We start from the raw sequence: 22961 nt of genomic DNA, 5'->3' as shown, positions 1-22961 counted from the left end.
ATGCATGTCAAACTTGGGGTCCTTGAAATTAAAATGATTGAGAATCACTGCAAGAGCCGTAAAAAAAATCTCTTGGGGGGTCCCTGGCAAATCTTTTCAAATGGGGGCCCGTGGGCTAATAAGTGTCAATTTGGGGGTCCTTGACATGAAAAAGTTTGAGAACCACTGCACTATACATTCCTAAATGATGTGTATAATGGAAAATAGTCTCGCTGCACGAACAATGCGAGATCTTCTATATAGAAGCACGATCCTTATATGCATCGCAATCCCGTCCACTTTTATAGCTGTCTTCTTCACAGCTCTCTATCTTTGATCTTAACAAGCCTTGTTAAGTGTCATGACAACCAGGGTCACGGGGGAGGCAGAGCAATGCTCTTTCAAAGTTACAGTCACTTCGGATTGTAAAATATTCCTGACATTTGTTCAATAATTCAATAAACTACACGCCGTGAGTCAAATATAATTAAAAAGAAACTCGAGAACATATTTATTCTGTGTCATCAGCCATTAATTATTACCCCTACCCCCTAAAAATATGGCTGATTAGTTTTAATCTGGCATTTTATTGCCTCACATTAATCAGCACATGAAGGAAAATCAAATGGTCAACCTCTAATCTAAACTTCTTTTCTGCTTGTAGAGTGACCCAGTAAGTTATGTGTCTGTCTTAAAGGGATGTGTAATTTGTTATGACTATAAATGTAACCAGAATTGAAATGAAAGCTCTTTAAAGCTGAAATCCATGGCTTATTTTGACCACATACCTTAGCATCCCTATTCTGGGTGCCAAAATAGCAGATCTACAAGCTCAAGCTTGTAGAGATGCATCAATGAGTGCTCTTTTTCACTTTTTGAGAATTGGAATTTACCAATATCACTTTAGTTTAAATGTCAGTTCAAAAAGGGATGCAGGATGTCACATATCCCCAATGTGCTCTTCCTAACATTACCTGTCAGCTTATGTCAGAGGGAAATATGAATAGGTGTCTTAAAGGTAGTTTTCGGTTAAAACAAACGTTTTTTGTTCAAAGATTAAGCTCCATATTGTGATAATAATCACTGCTATAGAGTGTTTGTTCAATAACACAGGTCTCCCTGTCTCTCCAGCTCTTTAGTAAACAGAAAATAAATGTTCAGGTGGGTTGCTAGTTTCAGCCAATCAGGGGAGAGTACCCATTTATCAGTTTAAACTTTATAGTGTTCCAGCTCTAATTCTGTCTGCTCTTTCACGGATTGTAGCTTTAATCCAGTTACGTGTAATGTCATATTCCTGGGCGCCGGTAATGAGAATATCAGTTCTAACCGGGAGGCAGAGCAGAATAAGAGTGCAGCAATGGAGAGAGATAAAGAGAGAGACGGGGATGTTGTCTTCAGGAAGGAACAGTGGTATGAAGCAGGGGACTTTGACTTAACCCATTAAGACCAGAAGCAAAGATTTGAGTTACAAATGTTCGCTTTAAAAATATATATATATTCAAAGATTTGCACAAATTTTCACGATTTCTCAATCGCTCATAGCTCATTTCTCAATCGCTCATAGCTCATAGCGCGGCACTCGGTGCCGCGCCAAGAGCTTGTAGATCTGCTATTTTTGAATAGCCAATGTGTAAAATAATGCTTTTTAGGTCAAATCAAAAAATGCTCAGATGCTTCTCCCGGTCTTAAAGGGTTAATAAGGGAAAGACGGTTAATATTAATGCTAGCTTTCATTTCCGTAGATACAGCTGTCAGGCAGGAGTATTTTTTTCCTTCTCAGTACAGTATGAGGGGAGGTGGGGGAATAATACTGCTGCAAACTAAGTTTTCCAATAAATAAAAGAATAAAAAAAGAATAGAATAAACAAAATACATAATTAAGAACTGAACTTTTCACGTTCTTCTCAAAGTGGGTTCAAAGTACCACTCTAAAGCCAGTGAATTGAGAGTTTCCCCATGTCAGCCATGCAGGAACTTTTACCGAAGTCACACAGCTCCATATTCTGCATATGCTGTATAATATTGAACGTGACATTTGCTGGTTCTCAGCGAACATGCACACTGTGTCTCTCATTCACAACCGCAGCAATAGATGGCACAGTAGTGTCACAACACTACTGCCTCCTTATGTCCCTCTGCCAGATTTGTGCTCATAAATAAGTCATAAATAGGGTGAGTTTGCAGAACATGGCTTAATGTACCATGTTCCACTCAGAGGTGATGTGATGGGCACTGGGTCACTGTAGCTCTCGGTAGCTCTGTACTGTATGTCCATGTATCAGTACAGCAGAGCAGATGATCGGACAAGTGTAGAATAATGGTGGCACACTGCTTTTGTCTTATTCACTTTCTCCTTTGTTGTTTGTTTCATTGAAAAAACAAATTGTTCCCTTTTGACAGCTGAAAAAAGTAATTGAAAAAACCCACAGTCTCCTCACGTATGAGAGGGACAATATCAGTCACCAGAACCAAGGACGGGTGTTTCCAATTAATCTAACAAGGTTAAAGAGGTGGTGCCATGGTTTTGCACTTTTTCTGTTTTTCATGTGTCTATGAGGTTGATAGAACTTCATAAAGCCCCCCGGTGGTGTTTTTATGGTGTTTTATGTCTTCTCTGACTATTTGGAGTTTCTTCCTGGAGGCTGAAACCTTGAGGGTCAAACGTGCCAATAGAGAAACAGCGCTTTAGTGACATCACAAAGCCATACCCTCCCCCTCATTATCATAACACAACAGGTGTGGGCATGAGGAGGAGGAGGGACAAGGACAGGTGGGTGGTGCTAAGGTGGTGGAGGAGGTGCTAAGGTGAGAACCAGGTATACTTAATGAACTCGAGGCGTGTCCACATAAAAACATCATTTTAACTATTTCTGTACACTTTTTTGTTGTTGAAAAAAATCCTTACATAATAATAATACCTTATGATCAGGTTTTAGGGTTGAAAAATATCATGGCACCCCATCTTTAAAATGGAGTTTGAAGTTACAATGGGTTTGTATAGGAAGGGGGCGTGTCTGATACAATTAATATCAAATATCTAAATACTGAATCAAGCAACTTCAAAACTGTCCGGGGTGCTCCCAAAAGTCTGAGTAGACGATAAAATGACCCAATAAAAAAGAAAAAAGTGAAATATCCCTTTAATGCTAGTGGGGGTCTTCAAGTTCTTGATTCTCAGCCCCCAACATGACGGGCTATATCGCTCATCGCTCGGGCGTGGCATGCAAGTCTCAAGGCTGCTCTGTCTGCACACACGACTTGTTGTCAAGTGATTTAAGGACGTTGATGTGATTTAAGGACGTTGTCTTCCCCAACACCCCTGGGGAATACAAACTTATGGTGTCCTCGCTTGATATGTCTGTGTGGGAACTCGGACATATTTATTAGAATGTTTTTTTCCTTCTGCCACTTGTTCGGTACACGCCCTTACTGAACCAAATGCCCCGGACTGAAACTTATTATGGCTACAAATAATAAACACAGCGATTCAATGGCAATTACATAGACATTTTATTTGACCACCTTGTCTACTAAGACATATTGCTGACCTGCACAAAATGGTCTCTTGCTTCCTGACAACTCTGAATTAGTCTCTGCTGCCTCCAGCCTTTCCCCTGGCAACTGTGTATGAAAATGTGTGAACTCTGTAAAATGTCTGAACTGCTCACACAAATTGTATTAACGATAAACTGTTGGAAAAACTTTTCTTTTTTACATCCCTTACAGCTCAATGAGAGGGAAATTGGATTCAACCTTTGTAGGGCTTGTGGCACCAGCAAGTGGCGGTACAATTACATTAAAATTACATATGCCACTTAAAACTTTACAAATGGGCTCTCCATAGATAACATTACCAGATTAACAAATGATAATCTAATAGACAGTAATAGATAGTGAAACTTTCCTCATTTATTACCTGGAGGCACGCAGTCTTAAAAATTCAGCATCCAACTGCTGGTTGGATGCTGTTTAAAGAACATTGTTATTAAATGAAGTTGACAACGCAAGTTCAGGACTTAACCACTTAAACTATACGTATATACATCGTTGACCTGGGGTGCCCAAGGGGTCTGTACTTGACCCCCTCCTTTTTTCCTTCTACACCAAATCTCAAATAGCCAAACTATAACCTATTTTCCCCGGATGTTCACCTATTATGACATGCCCAGAATAGTGAAACTAGGGTTCATGTGGTTAACCACTGGGGTACCTCTATACGTGGCCCTAATTTTTTTCCCTCTACACTAAATATCTTTAGTAGCCGATCTACAAGCTCACAACGCGTCGCCTTGCAAAGCGTTGTGAGCTTGTAGAAAAGGCTACTTTCTACAAATGTTCACCCCCAGTATGAAGACGCTCTGGTTCATGTGGTTAATTCCCTCTACATCTCCCAGACACACTCTGTTCACAATTATTACCAAACATCACCATCTTGAGAGAATGAACCGGAATGAAATGTTATTTCCCTCTAGAAGTGTTAAACATCCATCCACATAACCGATGTTTGCCAATGCTAAATACAGAGCGCAATTTGATAAGATGCAATCGATTAATTGCAATGCCAAAGCTCGATTTTAAATCGAAACAAGTCAGACCAGAAGAATGAGCTGCTGTTTAGATATCGATGCAGTTGGGTCGTTTCGTTGGTTCAATTCAAAATCAATGCATCGATGTAACAGATTCATCTTTACACCCATATTGTGTGTGTGTGTGTGTGTGTGTGTGTGTGTGTGTGTGTGTGTGTGTGTGTGTGTGTGTGTGTGTGTGTGTGCGTGTGCGTGCGTGCGTGCGTGCGTGCGCATGTGGGGGAGGGGGGGGGGGGTCAGATCCTTCTATCCAGCCCTCTTCTGCCACTGTGTGGAGTCTCTTTGAACTGTGGACTGGATTAACCACATTAACCATGGTTAATTTGGCTATGTCATAGTAGGGTGACCAGTCACAAAATTGTCAGCGGTTGCATAGACGTTTACCATGTTCTGTTCATGAACATGCTAACCTAACCAAACAGAAAACATGAACAATGCATTGCGTGTCTCAATTCAACGCTTATGTGTGTCAATCAGTCGTTGCTTTATGGGCAACACCTATGGTGCATCTGTGCGTGTGCATGAAGGGGCGCGCGGCCACGTGCACGACAAACATGCACTTTGATGTAAGGGTTCCGGTTTGGGGGGCTGATGGTCACCCATACATTATAGGCATTATCTGCTCTTTTCTACAGACTGACAACAAGTGAGCCGGTATATCTACTATTTTCCCCGCGCAACACCGTCGTATGCCAAAGCGTAAAATAGAGTGTGTTAAGCAGGTGTGTGTTGTTTAGTCGTCTTGGACTCAGCTGGCCTCGGCGGAGAGACGAGTCACTGTGTTCACCGCGTTACCTTGAAACCTACACACAGGGGAGCCCATTTAGCAATTTCTGCTCACAAGTCGAATGCCATCCATCTCTGTAAGCCCCCTGACATCCACCCCCAGAAGAACGCATTCCACCCCCCCACCCCCTGCTTACACCTGTGAGCTGCCGCCTAGCTGAACGGCTACACAGACACGCGCAGTGCAGGCTATTGTATTGTTGTTGTTTGTTTGTATTATATTTGTATTTTTTCTACTTGTAGGGGTCCTTGTGGAGGAGGGTTCCAGAATGTGTTAATATTGCATCAGTTTAACACTATATACATCCGGCTGAAAATAGCCGATTTACAAGCTTACAGCGCGTCGCATTTCCCTGGTTTCTGAATCCAAGTACCCACTTTACCCGATACACTTTACCCGATACGACAACATTTTGCATGAGAAATATTTACCTCAAAAGTCCAGTTTTGATGTCAATAATACGGTCAAAATAAAACAGCCTAACTAGCCTGCTTTCTAATACACTAACAGTTGTACCAAAGTCACGTTTTTAAGTAGATCAGCAGGTTCACAAACAGTTCCTTAATGTTTCATCCTTAAATATGACAGTAAAATAATCGTTTTCCATTTTCCACTCTCACGCATCCCCTGCAGTACCTCCGAGTACCCCTAGGGGTACACACACGTACACCCCCCAGAACCATTCAAGGAGAGTTGCGTCATCTCCGTTCACTTCGTCGGGGCCAGTTCTCCTACATAGCCTTCTATTGGCGAATAGTGACAAAGCCCTAAACCGGAAGTTGACGGAATGCACTGGAGTCTATGAGCGTTTGTAACTATTTCCAGTTTACATGAACCACGCGACCGGCGGAACTCTCTAAATACAAGGCTCTGGTACACCCATTTGAGAAACACTGATCTAATAGACTTTATGCAGAGCGGTCGGGGATTCTGTGTCTTGCTCAAGGACACCTGGACAGCCGTTGCCGGGAGGGAGATGAACTCAGGACCTTATTTGCGTAGAGAGAACCTTTCTTCCTTCCTCTCGCTCCACCCACGTCTCTGGTCTCACCTACTTTGCAGGTCTGTGTTCGTACTGCCGGCTTTATTGTCGACCCGCCGCCCCCGCCGCGCCCCATATTCAACTCTGGATCAGAGCATTTGCAGAAAGCGCTTTAATAGGAAGGGAGTGATACATACTGTATGTTTTGTGAGTCGGTGGAGAGAAATTCTCGTCACGTCTCAAAAGAGCTCCGCGGAGAGGCAAAAAAAAAGAAAGCCGTTTATAAAGTGACCGGTGACCTTCTTATAGCAGAATATCCTTGGGAATTTTCAGCGTTAATCCTTTACACCTCACCCTCAGGGACGAAAGAGTGCTTGCGTGTGTGTGTGTGTGTGTGTGTGTGTGTGTGTGTGTGTGTGTGTGTGTGTGTGTGTGTGTGTGTGTGTGTGTGTGTGTGTGTGTGTGTGTGTGTGTGTGTGTGTGTGTGTGTGTTGGGGGGGGGGGGGGGGGTGGCGTTGTACACCAGTTTTCTTGTATTACAGTATGCATGTGTGTGAGTGTAAATCTCAGGGCTGTCGTGTGTGCATGTGTGTGTCTTGTGTGGTCATGTGTGCATAATGTATGTGCATGCATGTTCAAGTTACAACTGATTAATACTAGGTTGAAGGCAGTGTCGTGTGCTGAAACTAATAAGTACAAATCAGGCTTTGGGCGGTTCCGGTGTCACCGAGGCTGCACTACACAGTAACTTATCTCAAAACGCCTTTCCTTCTCATGACCTGCAGGAAACAAACACAAGACGGTCCTTTGCTGTGTATGAGCATGAATGTGTCGCCTTCCCTTTGCATTCATGACCGCGCCATGTCAACGCGGCTCTCGATGAGAGGTTGCGTGACACTAGTGCGATCGGTAGAATGACAGGAAGGGATTTGGAGGCTTATGAGTGAATATGGGACCATGCAGATGCAATGAACGCCCACCTCACTGGGAAGGGGGGATGGGGGTGTTTGGGGGGCGCCGACTCGCCGTGTGCTTCTGATGTTGTGGGCTTGAATTCAGATCACAGCCTCTCTCTCTCTCTCTCTCTCTCTCTCCCCAATCTTTCATAGCAAATAGATAATAAATAAATGCCATGAATCTCGATTATTATTATTTTTAAACTAGAGATTAGACTGTTGCACTTGCACAGTTGCTGAACCATGATATAGCATTTACCACACACTTTCCGGTGAAAAAATGGCATCAAAGGTGATTGTGAAAGTCAACCAAAGAACTAGATTTTTGGGCAGGATCTCCTCCTTTATCAACAAGAGTGCAATGAGGACTCTAGTAGCTGGAGCCCTCATTCAATGTCATTTCCACTGTGCTTGCACCTCATGGTTCACTAACATCTCAATGTCACTAAAAACAAACTAATAAGACTACTTCTAGGCCTCTCCCCCAGGACTCACCTTCTCCCAGCTCACTTTGCTAGTCTGGGTTGGCTCAAGGTTGAAGACAAGAGTGGTCTTTAACCCATTAAGACCGGGAACGCATCTGTTTAACCACTTTAAACATTATTTTATACTTGGCTATTTTTGAAAAATCATGAAAATGTGTGCGAATCTTTGAATATATATATTATTCTTTTTAAAGCGAAAATTTTTAACTCAAATCTTTGCCTCTGGGGGGTCCCTGGAACAAATTTTTTTTAGATGGGGGACCTCGGCCAAATACATATCATTTTGGGTGGTCCTTGACATGAAAAAGTTTGAGAACCATTGATTATAGCAACAACCGTTAAAAAAAAAAAACCGAATACCTAGAAGCAAAAAATTTAGTTACAAATGTTAATTTTAGAAATATATATATCCAAAGATTTGCACTATGAGCTTGTATATCTGCTATTTTTGAATAGACAAAGACATCTAAAAATACCAGATACCTGTCAAACCACTTCTCTAGAGTAAGTGATGCCCATAGGCATAACACCAGAGGGATATCGTCTGACCTAGTTCCCCCAAAATGTGGCTCAAACATGGGTAAAAAATGCATTCTGCCATGCGGCCACCAACATGTGGAATGACCTACCAAAAGACTAAAGGCTCTCTACTCCCTACCCAAACTCAAAACTATAACCTAAAATAATTCCTGTCCTCAAAATACAAGTGAACATAGTATAACTCTTTGAACACCTTTGTATAATAGAATCCTCTGACCCTCCTTTCTCTGTAAATATACCTTATGATTCTACTGAGCTTTATTCCAATATGGTTTGTATTGTATTTGTATTGTATAGAGCACCGAAGTCTGACGTCACTGCCGCTAGAGGGCGCTGTTCCACTGGTTTGTGGCTTTATTAGTGTGGTTGCCCTAACAGGGCAACCAGACTATAGTAATCTTCACACTTTATTATTATAGATAAACAATATTTCAAAACACATCACAGCCCACAGTTTTTATTCCCCAATTTAGTGCCATATCTCAAAATGACCGTCTTGACCTGGAATCGTGCGCTTGTATTTTGCTAAGAGATTGGTTAAATAGTTTAATTGATATTGATTTATTAGTGCATTAAATTTCCCCATCCGCTTTAATGAAAAAGTGAAAAAACTCAAATTCAAGTATTTTTTTCTGTGAAACCGTAAGAGCTAGAGTTACCAGATTTGGAGGGGAGGTTCATAATTTAGTCCGAAATTATTGAAAAAATTATTACACTAATCGGCCACATGGTGGCGCTATAACAGCCCCCTTTATGTTTTGGCCTATAACTCTTGAACCGTAGGTCGTAAAATAAAAAAATATTTTCCCCTGGATTCCTTGGGTCATCTCCCCATATAGGCCACGCCCATTTGCGTCAGGATAGATTTTCCGCCATTTTGAATTTTCTTCAAAACACACTTTTAGCTCCTCCTCCCATATATTTTGTCCAAATTTCACAAAAATCGGTACACATGATCTCTGGGCCCATGCGATAAACATATCCAAACGGCATTTTGATAGTCCTTACCGTTCGTCGGCTTCCAAAGTCCGGTCCGGTCAATCCCAAATTTGAATCACATGTCGAGGGTGGTTTACTCAACAAATCCCCTAAAGAATTTCCACTTTGATCCATAGGGGGCGCCACAAATGCTCAAAATGTAACCTTTTGATGCAAAAACCATAAGGTTGGGGGGACCAATCCTCTCAAAATGAAACGCAAGTGATCTCAGGAGTTGCGTGACAATGTAATTGGCGCAGCCTCCGACGGTATTCCTCCCAGCGTATTCCTCGAGTCCCGGCGGCAGCGACCCGCGACTCGCGTCGGCGCAACCACACTCTGCAATTGCCCTGAATTGCGACGCGTCTAGTTTTTTGTGTTGAAATCCCCATTGGGGAATCTTAGATCACGTCATATAAGAACTGTGTTCCAAACATAAACACACCACCTCGGCGATTCTGTCAGGGAGGTGGCTCTGCATCGTTTATAATATTTATTGATGTTTCTGGAGAAAATGTAATTAATTCTGCCTTAAAAGTCTTAAGAACTACTACTTCCGGGTCTGAAATCACAGTCCCTACAGCAGCCGCGTTCATGGGAAATGTAGTCTTTGGGTCGTTTGACTCGTTTCTAGCGTTTATTGTGTTACTCTTTGGGTAAATGTGTACATTTCCACATTCAGTCGATGCTTCATATCCATCCATGAGTAAAATCGTCGGGGTAGTGTGTTTAATTTTCGAACACAGTTGTTATATGAGGCGATCTAAGATTCCCCAATGAGGATATCAACACAAAAGGTAAAGCCACGAACCAGCGGAACAGCGCCCTCTACTAGCAGTGACATCAGGACTTCAGTGCTCTATTGTATGTATTAGTGATGAATTAAGTACAATGGACCACAATGGTAACAAGCCCCTGGGGCTTTTTTGTGTTATCCTTTCAGCATCACCTTTGACTGTACTAACTGTACTGTTAATAATCGTGTTAATAAAGTATTCAATCAATACAAAAAAAGTCAAAATGAACAATGAAAATGGCTCACAGTGGCATACTGTATATCAGCCAGCAAATTGTTGCTATGTTGTACGCTGCAAATTTAAGGTCACATTTTGGCCAGCAAGCGTCGCGTTTTTTTAATTCTGTGCCAATGTTTGGCTTCAAATACGAGATGACATGCCAGCATAATGACATTTAGATGACTTATTATAGTGCGAATTGAGTTTAATCATTGAGAGGTCAGGTGGTGGCGTTGAATGATAATAGTGTAACTCGGTACTCTCTCTCTCTCGCTCTCTCTCTCTCTCTCTCTCTCTCTCTCTCTCTCTCTCTCTCTCTCTCTCTCTCTCTCTCTCTCTCTCTCTCTCTCTCTCTGTGTGTCTTTCTCTCCATTTTACCAGTGGTGGAAAAAGTACTCAATTGTTTTACTTAAGTAAAAGTATCAATACTGCAATGTAGAAGTACAAAAGTATTGGTATAAAAATGTACTTAAAGTACCAAAAGTAAAAGTACTAAAATGTTTGAAAATATCAGATCTACAAGCTCACAACGCGTCGCGCTGCGACGCGTTGTGAGCTCGGCTATTTTCAAATAACCTAGGTATAAAATAGGGCTAAAGTGGTTAATGTATGTTTTATAATGTAATAATTTATATCTGCAAAGTAACTAGTAACTAAAGTTTTCTAATTATTGTAGTGGAGTAAAAGTGCAATATTTGCCTCTGAGATGTAGTGGAATAGAAGTAAAAGTATTGAAAATTGTAAATACTCCAGTAAAGTAAAAAAAAAAAACCTCAAACTTGTACTTGGGTACAGTACTTGAGTAAATGTACTCAGTTACTTTACACCACTGCATTTTACTGACTCTATTTCTGCCTGTCTCTCTCTCTCTCTCCCTGTCTGTGTCTCCCTGTAGTTCTCTTTGGTCAGTTTGTCATGTTCCAGACCTCTCTGAACGACGTGGTGGAGATCTACGATGGACCCACCCAGCAGAATACCCTCCTTTCCTCCCTGTCTGGCTCTCATTCTGGTAAGGATGGATGCTTTGATAATGTGGTACCCAGTGGTGGGAAAAGTACTCACATTTTCTACTTATGAGTAAAAGTATCAATACTGCAATGTAGAAATACTCTGTTTCAATTAAAAGTCCAGAATTCAAAGTTTACTTGAGTAACACTGCAAAAGTATTGGTATTAAAATGTACTTAAAGACGGGGTGCCGTGATTTTCAGTGATTCCCCCCTCCCCTAAAACATAATTATCAGGTATTATGATTATACTAGGAGTATACAGAAATTGTTAAAATTATGTTTTTATGTGGACACACCTCCAGTTCATTAAGTATACCTGGTTCTCACCTTAGCACCTCCTCCACCACCTTAGCACCACCCACCTGTCCGAGCCCCTCCTCCTCCTCATGCCCACACCTGTTGTGTTATGATAATGAGGGGGAGGGTATATTTTTACTATGTCATTAAAGCGCTGTTTTTCTATTGGCACGTTTGACCCTCAAGGTTTCAGCCTACAGGTAGAAACCCAAAATAGTCAGAGTAGACATAAAACACCATAAAAACACCACCAGGGGGCTTAATGAAGTTCTATCAACCTCATAGACACATGAGAAACAGAAAGTGCAAAACTATGGCACCACCTCTTTAAAGTACCAAAAGTAGAAAGTACTCATTATGCAGAACGTCCCATTTCAAGTATTCAAATGTATAAAAATAATTTGAAAATATTATTTTCAAATGGCTGAAATGTATATAGGGCTGAAGTGGTTAATGTATGTTTTGTAATAAAAATCTACAAAGTAACTAAAGTTTTCAAATAATTGTAGTGGAGTAAAAGTACAATATTTGCCTCTGAGATGTAAAAGTATTGGAAATTGGAAATACTCAAGTAAAGTAAAACTCAACAAATACCTCAACGTTGTACTTAAGTACAGTACTTGAGTATGTGTACTTAGTTACTTTCCACCACTGGTGTGCCGATCGAGGCACATTGCTGTGCCGTGAGGAAGTCCAGGTGTGCCTTGTTTTTTTTGTGACAACCACACATTATTATTGCAATATACAAAAGGTTATGAATTATTGATTAATGTACTACTGTAATACAGAGGCCAATTCTATACCCCCCAAAAAATCTGTCCATATTCTACGCATGTCATTATAGGCAAAATCTCTTTTCACACATTTAACAAAAATAGCAAAAATAGTGGATCTACAAGGTGACCTTGTAGATCTGCTATTTTCACAATGAATACAGGTGTGCCTTGGGATTCTGATGAAAAAGTTGTAAAACCAATATACTGGTTTGATAGATTGCCAGAGAGATATAGAGACTATTAGACTCGCTGACTGACAGATAGAGCAGCCAGGCAGATGGATTTCAGCCTGGCAAATGACTAGATCTGTCTTATTTGCACCAAGTATCCTTTCACATTGGTTCCTGGAATGAGACCGCGGTGTCACTCTGTTTGCATGTCTGAGCCTCCAAGACCGTTTTTTTCTTGTTTTTTTGTTTAAAAAAGTGAAAGTTTAGTAAAAAGAAAATATATTTTTAAGTGGGAAATCAGTTTCATCCAATCAAGAGAGAGAACCCATTCATCTGCTTGCATTTTTATAGTGTTTCAGTTCCAATTTGGATAAAATGTAGAGAAAATGAAAAAAGCTATTGCAAAAACACGGCCCCCTCTCGCATTAGAAAGATCAGTCGCCAGAACCAATGAAGTGTTTTCAATTAGTCTATGGTTAAAATGCAGTTTGAAGTTACAATGGGTTCATATAGGAAGGGGGCGTGTCTGATAAAAATGTATATCAAATATCTAAATATTGAATCAAGCAACTTAAAAACTGCCTGGGGTGTACACAGAAGCCTGAGTAGATGTTAAAATGACCCACACCTCTTTTAAAGTCAAAATACCCCACTAGCTAATTTAGCTGGGGACCTCCTGGAACCCCCTCAAGGACCCCCGGGGGTCCCCGGACCCCACTTTGAGAACCGCTGTTCCACGCCCACAGGGACGTCCTGTATACGCTGAGACGGGGCCAGTTGAAGCCATCCCTTTGGTCTGCTTTAATGCGGTGTCCACATCGATACTGGGAGAGAGATGAGGTCGCAAATTAGATTGAATACGCCAGAAAGGCCAGAGCGGGAAAGAGGAAAAGGCTTTGACGCGGTTATGGAGATGGACTGTGACTTTCACAGAAATTAACCGCTGCAGAGGAACACAAATGGGGATTTCCATTGTCTCCAACCACCTCTGACCACAATCTAATCAAAATGCTGCTGGCAATCTGTATTTCAGTCAACTAAATCACCCAGAATATGTTATTGTCAAATCCGGCATGCTGTTTCTGCATGCTGTGTGGGATTAAAATATCTCAAGACATCACTGTCGTGTTGTGTTATTCGAATTATTTTTTATCTATTTATCCACTTAAACCCTTTATTGACCAGGGTCCCTCCCCCCCAGGGCTGTATTCTGGTTCCTCTCGAATTTCCCTCTACACCAAATCTCTTCTCTGAAAATAGCTAAACAAGCTAACAATTGAGGTCATAGATCGTCTATATTCGCAGAACGTCCACTACAAAATAGGGTTCAAGTGGTTAAACATGGGGCATTGGGTATCATTCTCAAAGCAATTCCGAGTGTTTGACCGAGCAGTGATGTTGAGCTTCTTATGAATAAAAGAGTGGTTAAAAATCAATTCATCAAAATCAATCTCTCTCTCTCTCTCTCTCTCTCCCTATCTATCTCTCTAGGTGAATCTCTTCCTCTGAGTTCTGGCAACCAGATCACAATAAAGTTCACCACAGTGGGTCCAGAGACAGCTAAAGGATTCCACTTTGTCTATCAAGGTCAGTCTGTGCATTCTACTGCTGTTGGAGCAATCAATCAAAACGCACTTATTTTCAAGACTAACATTTAAATGGGTTTCATTTAGACATACACCCACGCACGCTCACACACACACAAGTATGCACGCACCTGCACACACTCGCACACGCACACACACACACACACACACATACACACACACACACACACACACACACACACACACACACACACACACACACACACACACACACACACACACACACACACACACACACACACACACACACACACACACACACACACACAGAGAGAGAGAGAGAAATAACTCGCATAAGGCCTAAGTAACCTCTCATTTTAAGCCCATCACCCCCCATTGGAGTCGAGGGTCTTTGTAATCCCCAGTATTAAGTATGTATAAATATGTATAAGTAAGTAAGCATGGGGGACAATTGGTGGAGTGAAAGCGGCCCGTTGACGAGGGGATAGTGAGAGATTGTTAACCTCCCTATGGAAATGGCTTTAATGGCAAACTGCTGACATGGACACATTTTAATGCCCATTTAATGTCTCCTTTTTTATGCATCCAGCTGTCCCGCGGACCAGCTCCACGCAGTGCAGCTCGGTGCCCGAGCCGCGCTTTGGAAAGCGCCTGGGCAATGACTTTGCGGTGGGCTCCTCGGTGCAGTTTGAGTGCAACCCTGGCTACGTTCTCCACGGCTCCTCCGCCATACGCTGTGAGACCGTGCCGGACACCCTGGCACAGTGGAACGATACTCTGCCCACCTGTGTAGGTCAGTGGTACTTGCATTTGTTTGCTTATTAAAGAGCCCGTAAACAGGAAACGCCCTGTTTTGGGCATTTCCTCCTGAGAGCAGTTTTCTTCTGGGCGGGGCTAAACACCTCACCTGATGACACGCCCAGGTGTGTTGCAGTGATGTCATCAGTGTCACGGATGACACAATTCCTAACTACACCAGTCTTCTTCCCAAGGTACACCAGTCTTCTGCCAAGGTATCTACCTAGAGCGCGCCGCCATCTTTTGGCCATTGTGTCGATAATAATCGAAAGTCACTTGTAGCTAAAGTTTGTGGAGTAAAAAGTTCATTTGCCTCTGAGGTGTAGTGGAGTATAAGTATTGAAAAAAGTAAATACTCAAGTAAAGTACAAGTTCCTCATAATTGTACTTAAAGGGATATTTCACTTTCAAAAAAACTTTTGGTTATTGTATCGTCTAATCAGGCTTTTGTAAGCCCCCCAGACAGTTTTTAAGTTGCTTGATTCAGTATTTAGATATTTGATATTCATTTGATCAGACACGCCCCCTTCCTATACAAACCCATTATAACTTCAAACTCCATTTTAACCATGTTAGATTCATCAAAAACACCCGTCCTTGGTTCTGGTGACTCATACCGCCCCCCTAATACGCGAGGGGGCCGTGTTTTTTCTATTACTTTTTTCATTTATTTTTTATATATTTTTTGGAAAAAAAAAAAAAAAAAAAAACATAAAATAAAAAAAAAATGAAAAAAAACGGAAAAACACGGCCCCCTCACGTATTAGGAGGGCAGGGTGAGTTACCAGAACCAAGGACGGGTGTTTTCGATGAATCTAACATGGTTAAAATGGAGTTTGAAGTTACAATGGGTTTGTATAGGAAGGGGGCGTGTCTGATAAAATGAATACCAAATATCTAAATATTGAATAAAGCATCTTAAAAACTGTCTGGAGGGCTCACAAAGGCCTGAGTAGACGATAAAATGACCAAAAGTTTTTTTGAAAATGAAATATCCCTTTAAGTACAGTAATTATGTAAATGTACTACTACACTGTAGGTAAACCCTGATTTGAATGCCTTCCAAAGAAAACATTGTTCTATTACTATTCAACCATCAGCCAGTCCACGAAAACCAGGCCTAACTTCATGTAAATCTATTTATAAGTGCTGCACGCAGCTGCTTACAGATGTAACCTCATATAACCTATCTCCTGCTGTAGCTCCCAGTGGGAGTGTTTTGACCTTAAACACACAAACATAGTGTACATATTCTCAACACTCTCTCTCTCTCTCTCTCTCTCTCTCTCTCTCTCTCTCTCTCTCTCTCTCTCTCTCTCTCTCCCTCAGTTCCCTGCGGGGGTGTGTTGACTGCACGCCGTGGGACCATCTTGTCACCTGGCTACCCGGAGCCTTATGACAACAACCAGAACTGTGTGTGGAAAGTTTCGGTTCCAGAGGGGGCTGGAATACAGGTAACACCTGCATTTTTGTCTCATCTACTCTGTCTACCAACTGTCTTGGGTGAAGAAAAAAAAAGTGTACTTGGGCACTAGGGTTGTCAACTTTCCTCAGAAATTATATTCGAATATTGGTCTTAAAAATTGGCAGATATTCGAACATATTCGAATATTGTTATTATTATTATTATTATTATTATTATTATTATTATTATTATTATTATTATAAAAAAAATATATATATTTTTTTTTTCCAAAAAAGAAAAAAAAAAATTGGACAGAAACAACACAAAAAACAATGTATCGAGTGCTCGGATCCAATAAAACATATATTTTGTTTGTTTTTATAACTTGATACATTGTTGTTTGTATTGTCCTTGTCAAATACACATAAAAAAAAAAAAAGAAAAAAAAAGAAATGTATTTAATATTCAAATATAAATTTTCATATTAGAATATACATATTTTCCCCATATTCGAGGAATATTCGATATTCGAATATTAATTCACCAGCCCTATTGGGCACATGGATGTTCTTCTCATTAGATGGAGGCACTGTAGCGACCATAATAAACTGTAGGAATAAGAAGATCCAGTATTTTACTGACGCCGTCATGCACACGAGGGAGTTCTACCGTGTGCTGATCTATGACCAGAGCACACCGGGCCAATATCTCACAGCATAGCAGTTTCATTATCACTATTTATGGTTTAGATGTCATGACAGTAGCTCCTTCCTTCCTTTACCTTGTCTGGTGAATCCAGGACCCAGTGGTGGAAAAAGTACTCAAATTATTTACTTAAGTAAAAGTACCAATACTGCAATATAGACATACTCTGTTACAAGTGAACGTCCAGAATTCAAAATTTACTTGAGTAAAAGTACAAAAGTATTGGCATCAAAACGTACTTAAAGTACCAAAAGTAAAAGTACTAAAATATTTGAAAATAGCCGATCTACAAGCTCACAGCTTCTAGATCTGCTATTTTCAAATAGCCTAGGTATAAAATAGGGCTGAAGTGGTTAATGTATGTTTTCATAATGTTATAATTTTTCAAATAATTGTAGGGGAGTAAAAGTACAACATTTGCCTCTGAGATGTAGTGGAGTAGTATTCCAAGTATTGGAATTTGGAAATACTCAAGTAAAGTACAAATACCTTAAGTAAATGTACTTTGTTACTTTCCACCACTGGCAGGGCCTGGTGCAAAAGCGGATTCTGTTCAGTTTTGAGGTTCGTTGTCATTAGAAATTAAAGTAAAACTAATCATTTTGACAGAATAAAACACAGGATCCAACAGACAAACAGAATCAAAATGTGTGTGGGTGACGGTGTAATATTCTTCCAGGTGTTGTTTTAGCACATGTTTTGTTTTTTAAAGTTAGGACGAGCAGTGCAGTAATTGTATCCATGACTTTTGAAGAGAGCAAAGTGACCCAGGAAATTAGTTTGAAGGAAAGTAATCAGTGATTCAACACAATTATAACACGCCTTCCCACGCTGTTGATCGCACGGCTGGTGATGGATTTTTTATTGTGCTTTCTACCGTCTCTATCTTTTTCTGCTGCCTTCTCTCTAATGTCTCTACAGCAGGGGTCTTCAATCAGTGGTCTGGGGACCACTAGTGGTCCTTGGGGGGGGGGGTACCAGGGGGTCCCCAGCAAAATTAGTTAATATAGTGTCACACAATCCTTTTTACCATTTAGCTTTGGGCTATTCAAAAATAGCAGATATACAAGCTCATAGCGCGGCACCGAGTGCCGCGCTATGAGCTTGTAGATCTGCTATTTTTGAAATTTAAAAAAAAATCTGTGCATGTCTTTGAATATATATACATTTTTTAAAGCGAACATTTTTTACTCAAATCTTTGCTTCTGGGGGGTCCCTGGAACAGAACATTTTCAGATTGGGGTCCGCAGCCAAATATATATCAATTTAGGGGTCCTTGGCATGAAAAAAGGTTGAAAATCACTGCTCTACAGCATCTCTCTCTCTCTCTCTCTCTCTCTCTCTCTCTCTCTCTCTCTCTCTCTGCACACACTCACCCTGACTCACTGTCCCTGTGTTTTACAGATACAAGTGGTGAGCTTTGCCACAGAGCATAACTGGGATTCTCTGGATTTCTACGATGGCGCTGACAATCACGCGCCAAGACTGGGCAGCTACTCTGGTAAAGAACACACACAATAATATACCAACTGAGAAAAAAGCACTGTGGTTGCTCGCATCGCGGCTGTGAATTGAACACAACTATGACTTGGGCACGTTTCATACTCCAGTGGTTCTCAAGGTGTGGTCCGGGGACCCCCAGGGGTCCTTGAGGGGGTCCCAGGGGGATCAGAACAAAATGTGTTAATGCAGCATCAAAATAAGCAACAACTTTAACCCTATTTTATACATACTGTAATATGTATGTAGATTTATTATTTTCAATTTTTCTATATATTATATAGAAAATGTGAAAATAATAAATCTAGAAACATTGTGAACAATTTGGAATGTTTAAATGTAAATAATGTTTAAAAAGTAAATAAATTACAACACAAATCTTCTCTTATCTCAACAAAACCTTTTCAGATGGGGGTCCATGGCCAAATACGTATCAATTTAGAGGTCCTTGACATGAAAAAGTTTGAGAACCACTGTCTTATATACCAAGGATATATCCACATGCAACCTCCCTGGCAGGAAGCCAAAAATGCAATAATTCCACCCGTCTCCCTCAGCAGGGGTAGAGCATTGTTACCTCTTGCACCAGCTCAAATAACAGGGATTCACATACAAAACTAATTGGCAGTGCCTGCACACACAGCAGCCTATTGATTCTACTGTTTACTTTGCCTCCAGTCCAAAAGAATAAAAAGATGATTGTGTGACTGGTAGATCCCCAGTCGTCTTAGTCGGGCATAATAACACCTTAACTGAATTCTCCTTCTCCTCTCCATTTAATGATTTGTCCTACTTCGTCGTATGGCAAATAGTGAATATAGCCTTTGTACAAGCTCACAACACATTGCTTGTGACTAAAGGCTTGACCTCTATCTAGTATCTAATATACATGTATATTGCAATTCATTGAATTGAACATGACATTCCCGCTTCAATCAATTCCCTGTTATTGATTGGCTAAAGGTCCTGACGGGTGAAGATTAACGTCACTGCCAGTAACGGTACACCAAGACTCATGCATTCCATTATTCTTATGGAAATCATCATGTCTGCTATAGTGGGACGATTACTGTACAACTCCGTGGTGGAAAAAGTACTCAAATGTTTTACTTAAGTAAAAGTATCAATAATGCAATGTAGAACTACTCTGTACTCTGTTACATGTAAAAGTCCGGAATTCAAAATTTACTTGAGTAAAAGTACAAAAGTATTGGTATCAAAATGTACTTAAAGTACCAAAAGTAAAAGTACAACAATGTTTGAAAATAGCAGATCTACAAGCTCACACTCACTTGTGAGCTTGTAGATCGGCTATTTTCAAATAGCCACGGTACAGTATAAAATAGGGCTAAAGTGGTTAATGTATGTTTTATAATGTAATAATTTATATCGGCAAAGTAACTAGTAACTAAAGTCTTCAAATAATTGTAGTGGAGAATATTTGCCTCTGAGATGTAGTGGAGTAGAAGTAAAAGTATAGACAATTGGATATCTTCCAGTAAAGCAAAAGTACTTGAGTAAATGTACTTAGTTACTTTACACCACTGGTACTACAATAAGCAGTTTTTCTCCAGCTTGAATGTGACCAGCATGGGCACTGAGAACAGAATGTTCAAAAATGTTCACACATAGTCAACTAGCAATACAGACTCACTTTCATCTACCACACATCTCAAGGGTTTAAGTGTTGTAAGGGTTTTTTGTGTCCCCAGCACAATTGGCAGTTCTTCAATTCCCCCTGTCCTAACACATGGCATAAAGAAGAAAGGCCAATTAAGCACACCATTTGCCCACAGCTGTTTGCTCACAGAGTGTTTTAACGCTCTTATTAGACAACGCTCCTACTTCCTATAAGCACACCTGCTTGACATTCAGGCCGTTACCACTTCTCAATCAGTAGTGAGTGCATGGTTCTGCCAGACAGAGACAAAACTCAACCACGCGCTTGTGTTAGTTATATTGGTCAAAATAACATTATATTCACTAAAAAGTTACACATTATAGCTTTAACTGGTCAAAGGTCTTTAACCACATGAAAGCTCGCATCCTGAAAGTAGTCAAAAATAGCAGATTTACAAGCTCACAACGCGTTGCATTGGTACGAGTTGTGAGCTTGTAAATTGGCTATTTTTGGCGCAGAGATATGGTGTGGGGGGGGGGGCGATTACTGGAGCAAGAAGAACAAACCCCTGGGGGGACCCCGGCCGATGAAGTATGTTTTAAGTGGTTAATTCCATAGAATCATGTAGCTTACATTATGCAAATGTGAAAGCCCCGCGCACTCTATTAACGTTGAAAACAGCTAATAAACTGCTCCGCTACAGTGTTGACACAGTAATGTCATGCAATTTCAGCATATATTATTATTAACACCATTCAGGCTAAGTACGTAAAACTAACATCTTTGAAAAGTGTTTACTGTCACCTCAAATAAATACTGTATACTCTGTGTCTTTTCCGCCTCTCAAACTCACATATTAGAAAAGAAAAACACTTCAGAATATCAACGCAATTAAAACAGATCTGGCAGGCTTGTGTTGTTAATAAGTTGATAAGAAGGATGATTCACTCGCAAATATCCTGAAATGAACAAATCTCCTCAGTGAGTTGACCAATCGATCTGAACCGAAAATATATATGCAGGGAAGAGTGAGGAAGTAGATTTTTTAGCCACGAGATCTGTAGTCACGGTCCGGGTCGCGGTCCCAGCCCTTGGGGGGATCGTGTAGGGTCCCCAGGTAAATCGTTGATAGTTAGGAACCAAAAGGACCCTTATGGATCTGCGGGTCTCTGAATGTTTGGACATTTTTTAAATGCATCATAAGATGCACCTTTTTAGCATTGCTTTTACTTAGGTTTCTGCATTTATCTATGGGGTCATGTGATCAATATGTATCAGTCAGATTTTTCAGATTACATTCCAATTGGCTATGCCTTCCAAATTTCACCACAGGCCTGGTAAATGTATTTTTTATGTAATGTTATGCATCTCTGGGATTTATCATTTTTTTTGTCTTCTTGGTTTCTTTTTTTTAATTCCTTTAGTTTATTTAAATGTTTCCTTTTGTGAAGCACAATTAACTATACACTTGTTGTCTGAATTGTGCTATATAAATAAAGCTTGATTGATTGATTGATTGATTGATTGATTAGGGGTATGTAAATCCGAGACTGTACAAACTTAACCAAAATGGTTACATTTGTACACTCTCTGAGTTGTGGGGATCCCAAACTGGGGGTCCTTGAATAACCACTGCGGTACATGACATGATGCGCAACCAAGTGAGTATAAATCAGGAATAATACTCTCTCTCTCTCTCTCTCTGTCTCTCTGTGTGTCAGGTACCACCATCCCTCCTCTCCTGAACAGTACCTCCAACAACCTGTACCTCAGCTTCAGCTCTGATATCAGTGTCTCCGCAGCAGGCTTCCACCTGGAGTACACAGGTAGCTCAATCTCACCGATACATCATGACTGTTACCGCCACAGGAGGCAGTGTGTGTGTGTGTGTGTGTGTGTGTGTGTGTGTGTGTGTGTGTGTGTGTGTGTGTGTGTGTGTGTGTGTGTGTGTGTGTGTGTGTGTGTGTGTGTGTGTGTGTGTGTGTGTGTGTGTGTGTGTGTGTGTGTGTGCAGGTATGTGTGAGTGTGTGTTTATGCATTCAGGCTTGGTGTCAACAGTATATGTCATGGATAACAATCATCAGATGCACTGTAATGTATTTGCTTTTCTTTTTGTGTGTGTGTGTGTTACACGTTGCTAACAGCTATTGGTTTGGAGTCGTGTCCAGAGCCTCAGACTCCAAACTATGGACTCCGACAAGGAGACAGATACATGGTTGGAGACGTTGTACAGTTTGCCTGTGAACAAGGATACTCTCTTCAGGTAAAACAAACAAATATAAGCAAATGTGTTATTCAGGGAAGTTTTTTGGTTGATATCATTTTCACTATTTTATCATAATCTTTAAAATGACCGTACAATTTTGTAGCAAGTATGAGATAAAAAAAAAAAAAAGAAGGTCTAGCCCCTGGTTTGCCATTCACAGGCATATTGATTACGTTTCCCTTACTTTTTAGTGCACATCAATAGGCATAAATAATACAACAAAACTGTTTATATGTCTCAGATGCACAGTACTGTATATGATTATTTCATAGATTGGAAAACATGTTTTATTTATTATGTAAATACAGGTGTGAAAATTATATTTGAAATTGGCATTCAGGCGTTGCTCAGTGTTGCCAGATTCTGTGAGAGAAACGAGCAACCAGGTCTAGGAAAACCAGCCCAAAAGAAGCGACTATGGGCCACATGAGCACTTTAACATATACATCAGCTATTTGAAAATAGCAGATCTACAAGCTCACAACGCATCGCGATGCGACGCGTTGTGAGCTTGTAGATCGGCTATTTTCAAATAAA

At 40.7% G+C, this 22961-nt stretch overlaps 1 protein-coding gene across 1 annotated transcript in view; it reads left to right on the top strand.

Annotated features, from left to right (window-relative positions):
• Positions 1 to 22961, top strand: part of csmd3b (CUB and Sushi multiple domains 3b) — a 592566-nt gene that overhangs the window by 484720 nt on the left and 84885 nt on the right. The window contains exons 33-39 of the mRNA XM_080442703.1: positions 11205 to 11318; positions 14053 to 14148; positions 14719 to 14922; positions 16257 to 16381; positions 18442 to 18538; positions 21880 to 21984; positions 22303 to 22421. Of these exons, the coding sequence (XP_080298829.1) occupies positions 11205 to 11318; positions 14053 to 14148; positions 14719 to 14922; positions 16257 to 16381; positions 18442 to 18538; positions 21880 to 21984; positions 22303 to 22421 (860 nt within the window). The remainder of the gene's footprint in view (positions 1 to 11204; positions 11319 to 14052; positions 14149 to 14718; positions 14923 to 16256; positions 16382 to 18441; positions 18539 to 21879; positions 21985 to 22302; positions 22422 to 22961) is intronic.

Source organism: Gymnoscopelus braueri, assembly GCF_963280865.1.
Source record: "Gymnoscopelus braueri genome assembly, chromosome: 11".
Taxonomy (NCBI): Eukaryota; Metazoa; Chordata; class Actinopteri; order Myctophiformes; family Myctophidae; genus Gymnoscopelus; species Gymnoscopelus braueri.
The sequence above is the reverse complement of the archived record's forward strand: the minus strand, read 5'-3'. Positions and strand labels throughout refer to the sequence as shown.